The 12,279-nt window shown below is 44.4% G+C and overlaps 1 protein-coding gene across 1 annotated transcript in view; it reads right to left on the bottom strand.

Annotated features, from left to right (window-relative positions):
• heatr5b (HEAT repeat containing 5B) overlaps nt 1–12,279 on the bottom strand; it is a 243,401-nt gene that overhangs the window by 141,567 nt on the left and 89,555 nt on the right. The window contains exons 17-21 of the mRNA XM_085996729.1: nt 8,371–8,476; nt 7,595–7,785; nt 4,442–4,601; nt 4,161–4,350; nt 2,070–2,239 (exon numbers count right to left, since the gene is read on the bottom strand). Coding sequence (XP_085852855.1) covers nt 2,070–2,239; nt 4,161–4,350; nt 4,442–4,601; nt 7,595–7,785; nt 8,371–8,476 — 817 coding nt within the window. The remainder of the gene's footprint in view (nt 1–2,069; nt 2,240–4,160; nt 4,351–4,441; nt 4,602–7,594; nt 7,786–8,370; nt 8,477–12,279) is intronic.

Genomic DNA, 12,279 nt, shown 5'->3' with positions numbered 1-12,279 from the left:
TGCCAATGTCAGTCAGGAAAAGTATCAGGGGCCATCAGTCAAATCTGTGACTATGCTACAAACTCATCAAGGGTGAAGGGACTGTGGGCAGTCAGGTTAGTTGGATTACAGGCCCACTCTGCCTAAATGCAGATCTGGAATCTGAGCATTTAACCTTACAATCTAAATTACTCATCCTTCACTGTTGCATAGAATCTTACAGCATAGAAAGAGACCATTCAGCCCAACTGGTCTATGCCAGCGTTTATGCCCCACAAGAACCTCCTCCCACCCTACTTCATCTCACGCCCATCAGCATATCCTTCTATTCCTTTCTCTCTCTCATGTACTTATCTAGCTTCCCCTTAAATGCATCTATGCTATTCGCCTCAAATACTCCATGTGATAGCGAGTTCCACATTCTAACCAGTCTCTGGGTAAAGAAATTTCTACTGAATTCCTGCTTGGATTTATTAGTGACTATCTTATATTTATGACCTCTTGGTCTCCCCCACAAGTGGAAACATTTTCTCTACATCTACCCTATCAAATCCTTTCGTAATGTGTTTATCTAACTTCCTCTTAAATGCATCAAATCTATTTGCCTCAACCACTCCATGTGGTAGCTGCTGTACAAGAACAGGGATCAAGGGATATGGGGGGAAAGCAGGGACAGGGTACTGAATTTGGATGATCAGCCATGATCTCATTAAATGGCAGAACAGGCTCGAGGGGCCGAATGGCCTACTCCTGCTCCTATTTTCTATGTTTCTATATTTCTATGACAGACACAATGAGGTCACGATCATATCCATTACCATACTTAATGCTAAGGGAACACAGAAGCAGGAAGCCCTGCTCGTTAGAGTTCTCCAAGTAACACGGGACACTACTGTCAATAGTGAGTCAACCTCTTACACTATCAATGATTTCCTGCATTACTGTCACCAGCAACAACCACAGGTCCAAGATCAATGTGGTTAGGTCCTGTGTCACAGGACAGAAGATTAGAAACCAAACCACAAAACCTGCACCACTATTAAATGAAAAGAAAACCACTTCAGAAACTAGTGATAATAGCTGGGATTATTGAACATAAGTGTGATAAACTACTAGGGGAACACCTGCTGTCGCGTGTTGCTCAGTTGCATCGTACCTTGCTTGTTTGAACTACCAAGCCCAAAGGCAGCCTGAAGTCAACAGTCCAAGATGTTTTATGGGCAGCACGGTGGCATAGTGGTTAGCACTGTTGCCTCACAGCGCCAGGGACCCGGGTTCGAATCCGGCCTCGGGCGACTGTCTGTGTGGAGTTTGCACATTCTCCCCGTGTTTGCGTGGGTTTCCTCCGGGTGCTCCGGTTTCCTCCCACAGTCCAAAGATGTGCGGGTTAGGTTGATTGGCTATGATAAATTGACCCTAAGTGTTAGTGGGATTAAATACGGTGTGTTACGGGGATAGGGTGGGACATGTGTTGGTGTAGGGGTTACGGGGATCGGGTGGGATATGTGTCGGTGCAGGCTCGAAGGGCCGAAATGGCCTCTATCTGCACTGTGGGGTTTCTGTGTGATTCTGTGTGAATTCTACTCTGGACTGCAACTTCAAGTAAAAACGAAGGACTTGCATTTCTATAGCACCTTTAACGACCTCAGAACGTCCCAAAGCGCTTTACAGCCAATAAAGTATTTTTGAGTTGCAGTCACTGTTGTAATGTAGGAAACACAGCAACCAAAAACATGCACAGCAAGCACCCACAAACAGCAATGTGATAATCACCAGTTCATCAGTTTTAGTGATGAGAGATAAATATTGGCCAGGACACCGGGGAGAACTCCCCTTTGAATAGTGCCATGGTATCTTCTACGTCCACCCGAGAGGACAGATGGGGCCTTGATTTAACGTCTTATCCGAAAGACGGCCCCTCCGACAGTGCAGCACTCTCTCAATAATACACCAGGAATGTCAGCCTGGATTACGTGCTCAAGTCTCTGGAGTGGGACTTTAACCCACCACCTTCTGACTCAGAGGCAAGAGTGCTACCAACTGAACCACAGCTACATCGAACCACACTGATTTTTCTCAATTCCACTTACGCAGAGGCTGGGCACTAGACTGGACAGATTGACGTGGCGTGGTGCAAACATATGTAGCTGCTGTAGGCAAGATATGGCTGCCGCCTGGGCGAGGGAGTCAGAATGGTCTTGCATGATGGCACAGCCCACAAGGCATGAAGAGCGTATTGTAGATGTGGAGGCTCCATTACCTAGAAAGAATCAAACCCTGTTTAGTGGCACAGGTAGAAATTCCAACGGCAAATCACACAATTTTCATAACAGAGAAGTGACAACTTTTCCTAAAGGTAGATCATTGTTTCAATACAATTTTAATAATGGAACAGGTAAAAGTTGGATCATAAAAGAAAAAACTTGCATCTATACAGCACCTTATCACATCCTCAACATGTTCCAAAGTGCTTCATACCCAATGAATCATTTTTGAAGTGCAGTCACTGTTATAGTGTGGACAGCCAATTCACGCAGCAAAATCCCACAGACAGCAAATGAGATAGATAACCAGGCAATCTGTTTTTAGTGGTGTCAATTGAGGGAGGAAGGTTGGCTGGGATAATAGGAGAATTCCCCACTCTACTTCATATAGTGCCGTGGGATCTTTTGCGCCATCCGAGAGGGTAGACGGGGCCTCGGTTTAACGTCTCATCCAAAAGACGGCACCTCTGACAATGCATCACTCCCTCAGTACTGCACTGGCAGTGTCAGTCTGGATTCTGTGCTCAAGTCTCTGGGGTGGGACTTGAACCCACAACCTCCTGAGCAATGCTCTCTGTAAGCTGCGCTTTGTTCTGCGCGACCTGTTTCTTTTAGTGTGCGGTCCCTTTAAATTTCCAAACGTACGGTATTTACAATGCAGAAGCTGGTGAGCAGCCTGCGCGGGACCTTTCCCATTACTGCGTGGCCACACAGTTTAGAGGGAACATTGCTCCTGACTCAGAGGAGTACAAGATCCCAGAGGGACCCTGGTTCCAAATGATTCAAGGTTGACCCATATTGGGGACAGTGATTTAACTTTATTCAACACAAGCAAGACTGAATACATTACAGTATTCAAGCGGCAGCTTACAGAAAATAATTGAGACTTATATTACCACTTATCCTCTAGGTAGAAGTGCAACCGTGAGTAAGCTGCATCCTGTGTCTCTTGTCTCTCGCTTCTCTTCATCTCCTGGGTGTCTCCTTGATTTTTCCTGAAATCTTCTACACTTTGTGGCTGTTAAGACCTCCTCTTATACCCTTGCTCTCATTCAAAACCTATGGAGTTTTACTGAGCCAATCACTGGCTGACACCCAAACCCAAAATCCAATCATAAAGGTGCCACGTCCGCAGCACCTTGGCTTACTCAGGTTCTAGTCTGATGACACCCTTACATCACCTGTTTTTTGACCATCAAGACTCATATATGGGGCAGTTATGGCAACACAAAAGGAACACGTCTCCAGTGTAGAGATATGGTGTCCTTGCTGTTTCTGTGAAGGGCCTATGTTTTTATTCACTGCAGGCATTGTAACATTCCAACAGTGGCAGCTACACCTGACCTTGGTTCCCAGGCTAGCTGCACTCTATGTCTCATCCTTACTGTTATATCCAACTTTCACCCACAGCCTCCCTATTCGGCTACAGCAATCCTCTTTCACACCCCAGCCTTTCTGGTTACAGCTTACTCAGACATTTAATTATAAGCAAAAGGGTTACATGTCATATATAATTCAGGTTATCATTGCATACAATTGATGATTACAGACTTTTATATTTAATTCTTACACAAAATTATAAATCCAAGCTATTGATGATTATAAGATATTAAAACAAGTATTCTAAAAATCAACTCATCCATGATAATCTTGCATGAGAGTGCTACTAACTGAGCTACAATGACAGTATTAAATAGTTGCCTCTTGTAGCCCCATCGATGAGGTGAACAGCTACTATTTATGAAACCAACTTTTTTGTACAACTGAGACGGCTAGCCGTGCAAAATAACACACAAGTTAATGGCATTGGAACATTTCAAGTTCCTGGAAGACTTTTTAAAAGATAGTTAGACATAGCCATGTCCAGTAATAGATGCCCTGGCCATTCACATCCCACCACTTGCCCTGTCACCCTACCTTGAAGCTCTGGTCCAACGGTGGTGATTAACGCTCCCAAACAGCGGCCCAAACACTGGTGCACTTCCGTGTGTGACGGGGGGACAGTCAGCAGCAGCGTCAGGACGAGCGACAGTGTGGGCTCCACGTATCCACGGTACATGGGGCCACTCGAATCCACAATCAGAGCCAGCGAGTGAAGAGCCCAGGTCTGAAAGACGTAAACACATCCAACCCGGTCATCGCCACTGAACAATATGAATCAACATACAAGGAGCGCAGACTTTGACTGAACGATTTACCTGCACTTCAGGGGAAGTACCATCCTGTGCAAGAGCCAAAAGGATGCTGACACTCGTCTTCAGATGCTGCCCGGAGCCTATGCCACCAACATATCGATGAAGGCAGCCAAGGGCAAGTGAGTGACCTGTCCTAGACACCACATCTCGAGCAGATTTCAGTCTATCAAAATAGAAAGCCATTAGGAAACACACTCCGACAGACCTAATAACTACACATAGCAGAACGCAGAAATTGCCGAGTTCTTAAATGAAGCTGGTTCATTCAGACCAGAACTGTATTGTCCAGCTATTGCCTGTCCTCAGTAAGACTGTACTAACAATATGAAGAGAGTTCCTGTTTACGCAGTGGGGGTACTGGATTCAAGATTTAAACAGATGTGTGTGGAATGAGACAAATGACCATTATTACACAGAAAGTGGTCAAAATGGAGCCTTGTTTTAAAGGAGCATAGGAACAGGAGGAGGCCATTCAGCCCCTCGTGCCTGTTCTGTCATTCAATTAGATCAGGGCTGATCTGTATTTCAAACTCCATCTACCCCTCTTGGTTCCGTAACCCTTAATACCCTTGCCTAACAAAAATCTATCAATCTCAGTTTTGAAAGCTCCAATTGACCCCCAGCCTCAACAGCTTTTTTGAGAAGTGTTCCAGATTTCCACTAGCCTTTGTGTGAAGAAGTGCTTCCTGACATCACCCCTGAACTGCCTATCTCTAATTTTAAGGTTATTCTGGTGCTCTTGTTCTGGACTCCCCCACCAGAGACAGTTTCTCTCTATCTATCCTAGCAAATTCTTTAATCATCTTAAACACCTCAATTAGTTCACCACTTAATCTTTTATACTCAAGGAAAAAAACCTCAAAAAGCCTTTCAACCGAACTATTTACTGCCAATGGACTCGGACACAGGCATCAAGGTGATAGATAAAATCCAAATGAAATAAGCAAGTTGTTTTTACGGTGATTATTACTGCAATTGTGCAGTGGCTTTGAGAATACTTCCCATAAATGATGTTACCATTGCAGCTTAGCGCATAAATTATGTTTTTGTCGTCCACCCCGTGCTCGCTGACCTACATTGGCTCCCGGTCTGACAACGCCTCAATTTTAAAATTCTCATCCGTGTGTTCAAATCCCTTCATGGCCTCGCCCTTCCTGATCTCTGTAACCTCCTCCAGCCCTACAAACCTCCGAGATCACTGGGTTCCTCCAATTCTGGTCTCTTACGCATCCCCGATTTTCATCACTCCACCACTGGCGGCCATGCCTTCGTGTGGAGATGCCGGAGTTGGACTGGGGTGGACAAATGTAAGAAGTCACACAACACCAGGTTATAGTCCAACAGCTTTATTTGAAATCACAAGCTTTCGGAGCGCTGCTCCTTCGTCAGGTGAAGTGGAGAAATGCATAAAGACACAGCTTATATCGTCAGAGAATCATGTCAGATGTTTACAGGTAATCTTGCCAACTGCCATTTATCACACCTCGGCAGAGAGATAATCACAGCAATCAAAGGTGTGAATGGTGTCCAAACAGGTCAGTCAGGAAAACATTACATCAAAGAATAATGAGGTGGGGTCACAAGGGGTCAAATATTGCAGATGCTGGGGTCTGTATGAAAAACAAAAAAAGACAAAAAACATTTTTATTTTTTTTTGCTGGAAATCACAGTAGGTCCGGCCGCATCTGTGTAGAGAGAACAAGCCAATGTCGACTCGTGTCTGGATGACCCTGCGTCAGGTGGGACTACATGTAACCCCACCTGACGCAGGGTCATCCAGACTCGAGTCGACATTGGCTTGTTCTCTCTACACAGATGCGGCCGGACCTGCTGTGATTTCCAGCAAAAAAAAAAAAAAAAATGTTTTTTGTCTGTTTTTTTGTTTTTCATACAGACCCCAGCATCTGCAATATTTGACCCTTTGTGACCCCACCTCATTGTTCTTTGATGTAATGTTTTCCTGACTGACCTGTTTGGACACCATTCACACCTTTGATTGCTGTGATTATCTCTCTGCCGAGGTGTGATAAATGGCAGTTGGCAAGATTACCTGTAAACATCTGACATGATTCTCTGACGATATAAGCTGTGTCTTTATGCATTTCTCCACTTCACCTGACGAAGGAGCAGCGCTCCGAAAGCTTGTGATTTCAAATAAAGCTGTTGGACTATAACCTGGTGTTGTGTGACTTCTTACATTTGGCCATGCCTTCAGCTGACAACGCCCCAAGCTCTGGAATTCCTCTCTAAACCACTCCGTCTCTCAATCCTCCTTTAAGATGTTCCTTAATACCTCTTTGACCAGGCTTTTGGTCACATGTCCATATACCTTATGTGGCTTGGTGTCAAATTTTATTTGATAACACTCTTGTGAAGCGCCTTGGGATGTTTTAATGTGTTAAAGGTGCTATATAGATGCAAGTTGTTGTTCTGAATGAATATGTTCCAGTATTTTTGTTCAATTCCAAACACGCACCAGTGGTGCTCTTGGGCAATCTATATGCCAGTGCTTTACCTTTTAAATTCAGTTTCTAGCAAGTCACAGGTGTCTTGAAAGAACCAGCAATAACCGGCCATTGATAATGAGAATAAATATATCCTATTCAGGGGACTTTTGTAGCGATTCCTACCTGGAACGGAGAGGGGTGGGGGAAAGAGTGAGGAAAGTGGAGGACGAAAGAGGTAGAATAATGTTTCCACTTGTGGGGGAGTCCAAAACTAGGGGTCATAAATTTTAGACAGTCACTAGTAAATCCAATAGGGAATTCAGGAGAAACTTCTTTACCCAGAGAGTGGCGAGAATATGGAACTCGCTACCATAAGGAGTAGTTGAGGCAAATAGCATAGATGCATTTAAGGAGAAGCTAGATAAGAACATGAGGGAGAAAGGAATAGAAGGTAATGCTGATAGGGTGAGATGAAGTAGGGCGAGAGGAGGCTCAGGTAGATCATAAAAACCAGCATGGAGCAGTTGAGCCGAATGGCCTGTTTCTGTGCATTCTATCTAATATAATTCTATGTAAAACAGTGACAATGAATGATGAAAAATAAAGGGGTCTGTTGAAAGGAACTGTAAGGTTAGGTGGGAGAGGAGCAAAAGGAACAAGACACTTGGAATGACAATAACTGAAGCCCCACTGCCATATCAAGTCATACTTGTCAAAACTGTGCTGGGCCATCCTGGCTATGAAAGTGGCCTCTCCAACCACTTGCGCCATCCTCCCCAGAGCTTCACCAGCGGCACATCGCAAAATTGGATTGGGGTTGTCAAGAGCACCCATAACCAGCGCTAGAGCAGACTTCCGCACCTCATCAGGGCCCAGGGTACTCTTGTTCTCCGCTAGACCCTGAAAAGGAGAAGGACACCTTCAGCAACGGTGCTCTCTGCTGCTTCACTTTCATTGATAGAAATGTACAGGGCAGGAAAAGATTATTACAGTACATCCGTCAGTGATCGTCATTATAATAAAAGCGGACTTGCGATGTATGAAAAGTCCCACAGGGGTACTGTAGAAATATCCTAATCGTGCACACTCTGCACTGAACTCCAAGTGTAGGCTCGTGTTGGGAATCAGTCAGGTGTCAGCCGTGGCTTAGTGGGTAGCACTCATGCCTTAGAGTCAAAAAGTTGTGGGTTCAAGCCCCATTCCAGAGACATGAGTACATAATCCAGGCTGACACTCCCAGTGCAGTGCTGAGGGAGTGCTGCACTGTTGGAGATGCCGTCTTCGTGGGATCTTGCTGTCCGCAAATTGGTTGCCGCATTTCCTACATTACAACATTTCATTGGCTGTAAAGCACTTTGGGACGTCCTAAGGTTGTGAAAGGCGCTATATAAATGCAAGTTCTTTCTTTCTACTTAAACTCTGACAAATATATCATATGGGGACATTCTTTCCAAGCTTGTATGGGCCCCGATGAAAGAACCCTACCTTCAGTGCGCTGAGCACAGCGGTGAAGATGTTAATCTGTACGGCCTGCTGCCGTACCCCCTTCGCCTGCTTGATGCATTCAGCAAAATGATCCAACATCTGGAGCCTGTGGAAGCACAGCAACTTATCACAAGTGGCACCTTTGGGACTCGTGTCTTAAAGTTACAGGTGAATTTAAAACAAACAAATGAACAGTGCTCTAAATGAAAGAGATTCCAGTGGTTTTATAGCTCTGAAAGGATTATTTAACCACAGCTAGCATTGGCCTAGGGCCACTGCTAGAATACAGCACAGCACCTGCAATTGGTAAGGATGCAAGTTTACGATGGTCGGTTTCACCAAGTTTCCAATCTCAGTCCTAACACAACAGGGAGGCTTAAAAAAACCACACGCAAATTTGTGGTCGCTGCAGACCAGACCTGCACATGTCCTCGCTTAGTGACCGTGGCATTTGGGGGTGGAGGGTGATGGCTCACCTGTCCAGATCATCAGGTGAGGACGTGTGATATAGAAATGAAGAGGGGCAATAAAAAGCACAAAAACAGGAACCATCCCAGTTTGTTCCTCCTGCCCTCACCGTCTTTTCTTAACCTCCTAGTATCCTCCTGTGTTTCTGCATTCCCTGCCTCTCTGCAATGTTATAGACCAATCCTTCCAGTAGAGCATTCTTCACTGCACTCTTGAAGCTGGGATATCAGATCTCCATCACAACACAAATCAGCCTTTTGATCATGGGTAACATGTCTGGGCTTTCGGCTCAAACGTTTCACACATCGAGCCCATTCAGCCATCTTCTCAACAGGCCCTCAACACCTCTCTCCCCAGAGACCTGTCTTATTCTCTTGTATCCATTTGTGTTGTCTGCTTTAATGCTGTTGCTGGTCATTTACAGCACATCTCAATTACCCTTTGGCTGAAATTCCATTTGATTTCTTTTCTTATTGTAATTACCTTGTTTTTACCCATCACCACACTGAACAACTTACCAGGGACAATTGTGTCAATTCTCTTCATAATCTTGAAAACATCCCCAAAGTTTGCTCGTCTAACAAGTCATTCAATGGCTGTGAAGCACTTTAGGATGTCCTGAAGATGCGATAAGGTGTGATATAAATGCAGGTTCTTCCTCAGCAGCAATCTTTGTCGTAACTCCCAGGCACTAATTTCTATCCTATTAGGTGATCAGACCAGCTCAGCACGGTGACACAGCTCTTCTCCCCATGTTGGAGGCTGATGTGCCAGATAATCTGCACACCTATTACAAGAGGACAATTGTTCCCCAACGCAACAAGGTGCCCATGACCTTAAATGCAGCATAGGGTCACCATCTCCAGCAGCCTGCTGTAGGAACCCAACCCAGTGAGTGTAACGCCAGCAAAGGGTCACCACAACTCCAGCAGCCTGTTATAGCAACCCATCCCAGTGAGTGTAACGCCAGCAGCCTGCTATAGGAACCCATCCCAGTGAATGTAACGCCAGCAAAGGGGTACCACAGCTCCAGCAGGCTGCTGTAGGCACTCATCACAGTTTGTAGTCACCTGTTTGGTGCTCGATATGCTCCACATTGGATTTTAATCTGAATAAAAAGGCAGCACTTTGCTACCCCGCTTCTCTATATGTCCCACGTGCATTCTCCCACTTGCGCCCCACCCCCAACAGCTCCAGAGAGGAAATACCGTGCCATTTCTCCCAACAATCAATACACTTAGACGCAAAATAAACTCTGGGAGCACCTTTCTATTGGGTGTTTACACCCCCTCATTCCCAAAACACCACCAATCTGTAAATACTGGAGTGAATGGGATTTGCACTGACCCATGGAGACATAGTCTCATCCTTGACTGTGTGAACTCCTGCCTCTTTCCAACTCAAAGCAGGGGACTTACAACCAAAGATAATTATATATCAATAACAGAAAAAAACCAGCAGCTTAACGCAAGTGCATGATTGCTGCAGCTTAGCTATCTAGCAAGGAGTGAAGACGGCGATATAATTACTTATTTAAACAATAAATCATTGTGCTGACCTTCCTCTGATCAGATTGTAGGGGTGGGGCGATGTATATTGCTACAATAATAGTTATTCATTAAGTTACTTGTGCCTATTTCCAGGAGTAGGACCCACAATTTTTCAATTCAATTCAATTCAAATCGCTTTATTGGCATGATGACAAGTTACATCTTATGTTGCCAAAGCATCGGAAAACATTCACGTTTGTTCACAAAAATACAGATCTATCCATACAGTGTATAAACAGATATATCCCTGAGTGTATAAATATACTTTCATATAATTTATATATACTCTTTTCTTATATTTAGTGGTTGTCCCTCGGTTTATGGCAAGCTGTAACATAGTGTGCCGTTAGTGTTACGCAATTTCTCTCTTCCCCTAGTAGGTATGGGAGTTTTTGGTCGTCGTTCAAATTTCTGAATTCTTGGCATATTTTTGTGAATTTTGGGTAGAAATTCTCCCTTATGCCCTGATATTTTCTACAAGCTGTGAGGAAGTGCATCTCTGTCTCCACCACTCCCTGACTGCAGTGAGAGCATATCCTGTCCTCTCTTGGTAGCCGGGTCTGTCTGTGTCTACCTTTTTCGATCGCCAGGCTATGTTCACTAAGTCTGTACATTGTCAAGGTTTTTCTCAGTTTGCTATCCTTTACTATGGTCAGGTAATCAGCTATGTTGTATTGTCTGTTTAGGGCCAAGTAGCAATTGAGTTTGCTTTGGGTTTTTGTTGTTTCTGCCCAATATGACAGATATTTTTCCTTTTGCTTAGCGACGATTGTGTTGGGTCGAATTCTTTGTGTTACGCTGTCACTGTCCTGGGGCTGGTTATTTGTTAGTAGTGTTATTAGTTACTTCACTGAGTCCCAGGACTAGTTGACTGAGGGTATTCTTCTTTATGGTCCTCTCTTGGCATTTCAGGGCTTCGTAATGGTAGCATTGGGGGTTGCTCATTTCTAGGTGTTTCCAAAATTCGGTGGCTCTTTTTTAGATAGTGATTATTAGTGGATATTGGCCTAGTTCTGCCCTGCATGCATTGTTTACGGTTTTCCTTTGAGTCCGGAGGATACTTTTACAGAATTCTGCATGTAGGGTCTCAATTGGGCGTTTGTCCCATTTTGCAAATTCTTGTTGTGTTAGCGGTCCCCACACCTCACTGCCATAGAGTGCAATTGGTTCAATGCCTGATTTGAAAATTTTGAGCCAAATGCTAATTGGGATTTCTATTTGGATTGATTTTTTAATGGCATAGAAAGCCCTTCTTGCTTTCTCTTTCAGTTCATTCACAGCCAGTTTGAAATTTCCCGTAGAACTGATTTTTAAGCCCAAGTATGTGTAGTTAGTGGTTTGTTCTATTTTGGTTGTTCCTAGTGTGAAATTTATTTTGGGTCCCTGATGTCTGGATCTTTGCTGGAACACAAGGACTTTGGTTTTTTTGGGATTTATTGTCAGGGCCCAAGTCTGGCAGTACGACTCCAGCAGATCTAGGTTCTGCTGTAGACCCTCCTTAGTTGGTGACAGCAGAACCAGGTCGTCTGCATAGAGGAGGAATTTAACCTTGGATTCATATAGGGTGAGGCCGGGTGCTGTAGATTGTTCAAGTAGTTTTGCCAATTCATTTATGTAAATATTAAAGAGTGTCGGTGAGATTGGCGAGCCCTATGTCACCCCCCCGCCCCTGTGGGAAGTATTTTGTTTGTTTGTCTCCAATTTTAACTGCACATTTGTTGTTTGTACACATTGATTTAATTACATCATATGTTTTTCCCCCTACCCCGCTTTCGATAAGTTTCAGGAATAAACCGTCATGCCAGATGGAGTCGAAAGCCTTCTGGAAATCTATAAAGCATGAGTAGATTTTGCTTTTGTTTTGATGAACGTGTTTGTCAATTAGGGTCTG

The sequence above is a fragment of the Somniosus microcephalus genome, chromosome 9 (assembly GCF_052327205.1).
Source record: "Somniosus microcephalus isolate GS21.2 chromosome 9, FLI_Smic_1.0, whole genome shotgun sequence".
NCBI lineage: Eukaryota > Metazoa > Chordata > Chondrichthyes > Squaliformes > Somniosidae > Somniosus > Somniosus microcephalus.
The sequence above is the reverse complement of the archived record's forward strand: the minus strand, read 5'-3'. Positions and strand labels throughout refer to the sequence as shown.